This window comes from Orycteropus afer, unplaced genomic scaffold, assembly GCF_000298275.1.
Source record: "Orycteropus afer afer isolate SDZICR_OR568_19922 unplaced genomic scaffold, OryAfe1.0 scaffold00164, whole genome shotgun sequence".
NCBI classification, from domain to species: Eukaryota; Metazoa; Chordata; class Mammalia; order Tubulidentata; family Orycteropodidae; genus Orycteropus; species Orycteropus afer.
The window spans coordinates 3,072,036-3,080,437 of NW_006921751.1; the positions used below are offsets into that span (position 1 = coordinate 3,072,036).

The window sequence follows — 8,402 nt, forward strand, 5'->3', positions numbered from 1 at the left end:
GGAGAAAGAAGGGCTGCTCATGCACAGGGAGACAGCTCAGGGGGCAGGAGTGCATGGAGGGATGGACACAGGGAAGAGGTAACTATACAGAGGAAGAGGGAGGGGAGCTGTTGCATTGTGGTAAACTGTGGTCAATGTTATGAGACAAAGTATATGTAAACTGCTGTATGGAAAGTGAATTTGCTCTGTAAATCACAGATAAGGAAAAAAAAAAAAAAAGAGAGAGAGAGTACATTTTAAAAATTGTAAATTGGTTTGAAGTCTACATGTAATGAATTTGATCAGTGAAAAGTTTTGCAAATTTTAATTACTTGAGCAAAGGAGCAAAGGCTTGATGGCCCAGAATGTACTCACTCACCTGCTTTGTACCAAAGTCAACCACAGCCTGGTTAGTTACGTGGCCTCGGAAAACAGACTTCACTGAGTTGATAAAACTAGACTTTCCAGCTCCACTGGGACCAAGGAGCAGAATCCGTGTTTGGTGAACCAGACCTCCACATGGGTTGTAAGTTCTCATGTCAGAAAATAAGCTCTTCCTGAGCCTGTTTAAACACAAGTTTTAACAATAGACTCAGGCTGGTCACAAAGACTTTACCATAAATTTTCCGGGAATTCACTCTATTTTTTTTATAGTAGTAGTAGTAGTGGTAGTAGTAGTAATGGTAGTATCTAACCTTCTTGTATAAAAAGACAAGGTAGTTCTGAGCATACTCTACCTCAAATTGAAGGTAAACCAAAACTAACAATTTTAACTAAAACTAATCCTACGTCAAATCTTCCAGACTTAAGCTACTAGACTATAAAAACTGGGAATAAATATCATGTAAAACATGAATGTTAATTAACAATAAAGAACTTCAAAAGCCACAATATCATGTGTGATTTCTTCAGTTCTTGAAAGTAAAGCATTTCTAACATGTTTTAGAAATTCATAAAAGATATTTTCCACTTGTTACACCTCCTCTTGCACAGAAATTTGCTAACTTACTTGAAACTGGAACTGCAAGAGTTCTAAGCAAAAATACAAGTGTACAGCTAAAGAATTATTTTCCTTTCAATACATAAAAAAATATTAGCAATGTCTTCCTGTTAGCATTCTTTTTGTTTTAGCATTGTAATTGTCAGATAGGTTTTTTTTTTTTTCAATTATTATTCTGTTGTGATTTGGATGAAAGTTTACAGAGCAAGTTCATTTTTCATACAACAGTTCATACACATTTTTGTTTCATGACATTGACTGTATTCCCCATAATATAACAGCTCTCTTCCCATCTCCCTGTGTTTACCTTTTTCCTGTGTCCTTCCTTCTTATTCATTCCTGCCCTCTGAGCTATCTCTCTATGCAAACACTGCCTCTCTTATTTCCCAGTGTACCTACCTTATATGCCTGTCTATTATTTGGCTGGAGATTGCTGGAATGAAGTCAATTCCAGGCCTAAAGGGTAAGTATGGGCCATAGTGTTGGGGTTTCAACAGGCTCTATCAGACCAGTAAGCTTGGTCACTTTTTTTTTATGATTTTGAGTTTTGTTTCATGTTTTTTTCTCCTCTATCCAGGATCTCCTGGACTGATCCCTTTCTGAGTGGTTGACATGGGCAGCCAAGGCACCATCTAGTTCTTCTGGACTCATGTCATATAGGCTGCTGGGAGCCAGGAAACATCTAGTTCTGGTTTCTCGGGGTCAAGTACGTTGAGGTTTACATGGTCCACTAGTTCCTTGGACTAATTGTTTCCTTTCATCTTTGGCTTTCTTCGTTCTTTTTTGCTCCAGACAAGTAGAGACCTTGTGTGACAAGGTTGCTTGCAAGCTCTTAAGACCCCAGTCACTACTCACCAAATTAGGATGTAGAACAGTATTTTTGTGTAGTATATTATGCCACTTGAGCTTGATGTCCCCCATGATGATCATCCTAAGCCCAAAAGTCCAACAACTTGCTCCCTTAAGGTGGTTTGCTGTGGCTAAGAAGTGATCAAAACTTAGCCCCCTGTTAGTTCTATTTATTTGGACATTCTAACAGCACATACAAATAAGGAGCTCTGGTGGCATAGTGCAACAGCACATACAAATAGTTATGTAGAAATATCATCTGTCAACCTTATATATAAGGAGCTCTGGTGGTGAAGTGCCTAAGGGATTTGACTGCTAACCAGGAGCTTGGTGGTTCAAACCCAACAGCTGCTCCACATGAGGATCATGGGGCAAACTACTTATGTAAAGATTTACCACCTTAGAAACCTAATGGGGGTGGCTAAGAGTTGGAATCAACTTGATGGCAGTGAGCTTGCTTTTCTTTTTTAAACCATGGATTAAAATGGGTATATAATTATCAAATAGTTTTATAATTATGTGTGTGTGTGTGTGTGTGTGTGTAAAATTATAGATATAGCTTGTTCTTGATTGTACTATTAATTTTATTGATTAAAAAAAAAAAAAAAAAACCCTGAGGTAGAGTTGGATCCAACTCGTAGCGACCCCTCCTTGGATTTCTGAGGCAGTATCATTGCAGAAGTAGATTGCCCAACCTTCCTTCTGAAGAGTGGCTGGTGGGTTTCAACCGCCAGCCTTCTGGTTAGCAGTCAAATGCCTTAGGCACTACATCACCAAGGGTCCTAAGCTATCATAAAATAAGACTAAGACAATAAACAGAGTAATACAATGTCAAAAACGTTGACTTACAGAGTGACATCTTCTATCCTTCTTTTGTCCAGTGAATCTAGGGAAATAAACAAAGAATGATGAGAATTAGAAGTTCCTGAATAACTGGCTAACTGAAAGAATGTGAATGAATTCACTAGGAAAAAATGCATAAATAGGCTTTCCATAATAAGAGTGCAGCATGTTGTTGTTGTTGTTGTTATGTGCCGTCGAGTCGGCCCCAACTCATAGCGACCCCTCCTTGGGTTTCTGAGGCGTATCATTACGGAAGTAGATTGCCCCCCATCTTTCTTCCAAGGAGTGGCTGGTGGGTTTGAACCGCCAACCTTCTGGTTAGCAGTCAAGTGCCTGAGCCACTATGCTACCAGAGAGTGCAGCATAGTGGAAAGAAATTGAGGAGATTCTGGCAAGTCCCTTTAACATCATGTAAATTGGACATGCTGGTACTAGAGGCAAGACGAATCACTCTAAGACTGAGTGTCTCTACATAGAATTCTTGCCCCTCTTGTAGTTAGGGGGTATCATGATGGTGCTGGTTATTTGTTGGAGAAAACTTCCAGCAAAAACTCAGGGAATAGCACATCTCTTCTTTTACCAACTTATTCACCAGTAGTGTGTGCTCAATACAACAAGAGTTTTGGGGGGCAGAGTCAGAGTGGAAGGCACTTTCTGTGTCTGAAGACAAGGCCTTGAGGCACAATTAGGCCAGAGAAAGACTGGGAATGCTTCCCTATGATATCTTCTTCACCATAATCCAATAAATTGGAGAGGAGTAACGTGCAGAAGAAATACTCAGAAAAAGACACAGGCACTAGATTTTCTCCCAAATCTACTATCATTTGTCTTCAAGAAACCTCCAGCTGAACAGGTGTTATTCCTTGTTCCAAGAAGGTCTATGAAGGACTCAGATCTTGACAATCAGAATATGAGTGTTCAAGGTCAGGCTGAGTACCTCATTTCAACCAATGAGACTCACACCCAGAATTTTTCTCGTTTTTTTAGTTTCTTGGGAAAAGAAAGGGAGCTCTGGTGGTATAGTACCTAAGGCATCTGACTGCTAACCAGAAGGCTGGCAGTTCAAACTCACTAGCCATTCCTCAGAAGGAATATTGGGCAATCTACTTATGTAGTGATACCACCTGGGAAACCCAAGGAGGGGTCGCTATGAGTCAGATCCAACTTGACGCAGTGAGTTTGTTTTTTTATTTTTTGGGGGAGGGGGGGCGGGGAGAAACACTGTTCTGCTGGACTAAAAACTGAAAGAATTAGGGGTAGAGACACAGTGTAAAGATTAGGTGTACAATACAAAAGAAGGATATTTTATGGAACATTTATAAATGTGGCCATAAATACAGTGAGAAAGAGAACCTCATCAAATTATCAAAAGCATATATACTGAAGACCATGTTCTATGACTACAATAATAATAATAATGATAAAAAAACGATCTCTTCTATTTTGAAAACAATTTCTAAAATAATCACGTTGTTGTTGTTATGTGCCGTCAAGTCGGACCCGACTCACAGCAACCTGTCCTTGGGATTCTGAGGCGGTATCACTATGGAAGTAGATTGCCAAACCTTCCTTCCAAGGAGTGACTGGTAGGTTTGAACCACCAGGCTTCTGGTTAGCAGTCAAGTGCCTTAGGCACTATGCTACCAGAGCTCCTAAAATAATCATGTGAACCATGTTGTGGTTGTTATGTGCCGTGCAGTGGGCCCCAACTCATAGCGATCCCTCCTTGGGTTTCTGAGAAGGCAGTATCACTATGGAAGTAGATTCTCCAACCTTCCTTCCCAGGACCATACAAATATATAGAAAATAACTACAATGTAAACACTTTATATCAATTTTTCAATGAGAGCACATTTCAAAAGAAACTTTTGAGAATAAAAGAAAATAAAGGAATAAACATAAAGATATAAGCAAAAGCAAATAATAAAATTATAAAGATAAATTTTAAAAATTGAAAAATTTCAAATTACAATAGTAATTGATCATTTTTAAATGTTAAATAAGTAAATGATTAACTAATCCAGTTAAAAAAAAAAAGCCAATTGAACACACCATAACTGATGCATGCTTTAAAACTAACAATACCAAGTATTGGAGAAGATTTGTAGTGATGGAAACTCAAACACACTACTTGTGGTAGGGAAAACTGGTAAAACTATGGTGGAAAATTTTGTCAGTATCCACTGAAGATGAATATACACATACCCTACAACCCAGCAATTTCATTTTTATTTAAAAAAAAAAATCATTTTTAATCTTCAAAATATATACATATGTGAACCAAAAGACATGTATAAGAATATCTAAAGCAACATTATTTGTAATCATCCCAAACTATAGAACTCAAATATTCATTAACAGTGACTGAATAAACAAATGTGTGATAAATTCACATATTGGAATACTATATGACAATGAATATGCTTTTATTGTATCATATGCAATAATATAGATGAATCACTAGGGAGGAAGCAGATGTCCTGTGATCCATTCACTTATTTTACTGTCAGACACTTTCAGAAATGACTTTATCTAACTTTATAAATATGCTAATTACTGTACCTCCTAATAAACAGAGTAATGATATTTGCTACAAGGAAACTTATTTATCTCTAGAATGTTCTCAACAGGATATCCTTGGTTAAGAATTCTTATAGTAAATAAATTCAGATATATGAATTTATGTAGCATGGCTTCTTGAAAATTCATATAAGTTGGGTATAAAATAAAGATGGTCTATAACCTAACTACTCTCCAATATGTAAAGTGACCAACAAGCATTACCAAAAATCTTTGTCTATTGGTCCAGACCAGAAATCATACATCCGATATGGGAAAGCGTGATCTTGGGAGTCACATAGAGTATCCCAAACTTTCTGCTTTCTCTGAAAGTCTTATTGCCTTTATCTTTGAAATTATTAGTAAAGTTTGATACTAGGTAAGATCTCTGATTTGTAGAGATAGGATCCAGTGTATTATATCAATCTCATGAATAAAACATTATATGAAAAGGATCAGATGTAAAAAGGCACTTATTTTTGTATGGCTCCATTTATATTAAATTCAAAAATGATAAAATTAATTAATGGTGAACAAGAGAGAATAATAGTTACCTTTGATTGATAAAACCTAGAAAGAGCCATAAACAAGTCTTCTGAGACAATGGTACTAATTTATTTTTTTCATCTGAGTTGTGGTCACATGATTGTGTTCAATGTATAAAAATTATAAATTAGTACACATATCAGTTGCATACTTCTCTGTTCATGTGTTATACTTTGATAAAAAGTTTACTTCCAAAAGAAGGAGAGCTGTGGAAGGTAGATAATGAATATCTAACAAACACATGATCAGTTCCTATAAGCAAACAATGAAATACACAACTGAATAAACAAGTATTTAAAGATGGGGGGGAAAAAAAGAGGCAGATACCTGAAATAAAAAATGATTAAATCTACATATTAAGAAAGACACTCTTTCCCAGGGAAAGCTGATCAGTAATTTCAACAGTACAACATTTCATCATAAATTTACCAGACGTCAATAATAAATTTTAAAAACAAATGTGTTCGGTAGTCACGTAAGATCAAATCACTTGCAGGGAAAAAATAAAAAAAGATAAAAATTAAATCTAGTTTTAGGCTTTCCACAGCAATATCAATGCTGTGGAAACATTAAAAAATCCTAAGAAATAACAGGCAATCCAAGGACTATGTGCTAGGATATTCATTCAAGCATAATGACCACAAACAAATAATTTGGAACATGCATATACTCAGGGAATATTGATCTCAAGACTATTGTTTTTAATGGATAGATATAAACAAGAATTTCATAGAAGATGAAGTGCAAATGACAAATACACATAGATTTATCAGAGATAAGCAAAAAGGAAAATGAGAAGCTGTCTTTTGATCACGGAGTTGGAAAATACGCTAAAGTCTGAGGATATGAAAAACTGGCAAAGGTGTAAGGAAATAGGAATTTCTGTAACATTGTGGGTATTGTATGGACAACTAAACCTTTGTAACACATCTATCAAAATGCAAACATAAATACTCTTTAAATAGCAATTGTACTTCCATAAAGTTACTCTAAAAAAGTATTTGGAGTACAAAATTATAAGCATAAAAATATTAGAGAGTCATTGTTTATAACAGCAAAAAACTTTTTTCTACTAAATGTGCTTTAATAGAAAAATAAGTAAATTAATTGTGGTCTTGATAAAATGGGAAACTGAGCAGAAGGTCTTCAGTACAATCAAGACAAGTTCAACGTCTGGTTTCTTTCCAAGAGTGTCTCAGAGTTTCAAAACGTCAAAGTCTCTCCTGTTTCTATGTCTCTCTGTCTCTCCCTTACCTTTCTGTCTGTGTCTCTCCCTTTCTCTCTCTCTCCCTGTCTGTCACTCACACACTCACACACTCTTCTCTCTTTGTTTTTTGTCTTCCCTCTTCCTCTCACTTTTCCTCTTTTTGTCTCACTCCCTCCCACCTTTTTTCTCACCCCTCCCCATGTTCCCACACACAAAGACACCCCAGGAACTGTATATTCTACTTCTTCCACCATGTCCTGGCAAACGATTTATGGACAAGTTTCAATCTGAGCCATCTACAGATAAGGACAACTGAAAAGGTCAAGAAAAATGAAAAGGTTATATTTTAAAACATTTTTTTCTTAAAGAGCTAGATCAGCTCAAACCTACCAAATATTCAGAGGAAAATTCTATGCTGGATTATCTGATTAAACCTACCTTCACATCGAAAAACTTCACATTCCTGAAAAGAAATATGAGATTTATGCAGTGCAAATTTTTTACTTGTAGTGCGGTCCATAGTTACGTTTCTGTCATTTAGATTGATCTGTAAATCATGGTAGCCATAGTATATTTCTCCACTACCAAATCTTCTTTCCTTGATTTTATTGTTGTCAGTACGTGTGTTAAATATTCTTATTTCAAATTCTGAAATTTCAGTCCTTTGAAATGCAAAAAAGGTGACAGAAGCTTTGTTATCTCTGTAGTAGCTCCCTTGCATATATGCCCCAATAACATAATCTTCACCATAAATCACTGTTACAGTAGGTCCTTGATTAGAACATTTCTCCAGCAAATTTTCAGAAGAGAATCCATGGACACTAGCCTTATAGAGAAGAGTGAACTGCTTTCCTCCCAAACAATTTTGCAGACTCTTTTCTTGCATCCATGTCAACTGAGTTGTCACTGCCATTCTTCCCAATCTAATAGAAAGTAAAGTATATTTTCCATTAAATACTGAAAACATATCACATGTGCTGTCACAAAGCTTGTACTTACACCTCTGACTTACTCCACATCATACATGAAATGAGTAATAGAGTTAAGAAGAAAAAAATATTAATCGGTTTTCCATTATAAACTATACTTTCTAATGTGCTTTTTAAAAAACAAAACTATTATTTTCAAGTAGTTAGGAGACAGTGGAAAGCAGTAAGTCATGTACCTGTTTGTAGAATCTGTAAAAGACTGGAGCTGAGAGTAAGTTGGTCTGTCTGATAGCAAGGCAGGCACAGAATGAAAGCAGGAAATTCTTCAGCAACTTTGGGCTTCAGAAACTCTGAGAAAGGAAACTGAAACTTAATGTGTCCCAGCTCAATTGGTTACATGTCAACTTCCCTCAGTGATGGAGCATGGACTAAGCCAGTTAATTTTAGATAATAAACTCAAGTAAAAATAATATTAGGAGAATCAAGGAAC

General features: G+C 36.2%; 1 protein-coding gene across 1 annotated transcript in view; it reads right to left on the reverse strand.

The window, feature by feature from the left end:
* The window catches only part of IFI44 (interferon induced protein 44), a 39,407-nt gene extending 31,511 nt beyond the window's left edge, over positions 1-7,896 (reverse strand). Inside the window, exons 1-3 of the mRNA XM_042781744.1 lie at positions 7,422-7,896; positions 2,678-2,714; positions 359-542 (exon numbers count right to left, since the gene is read on the reverse strand). Coding sequence (XP_042637678.1) covers positions 359-542; positions 2,678-2,714; positions 7,422-7,896 — 696 coding nt within the window. The remainder of the gene's footprint in view (positions 1-358; positions 543-2,677; positions 2,715-7,421) is intronic.
* Positions 7,897-8,402: the final 506 nt, after the last annotated feature.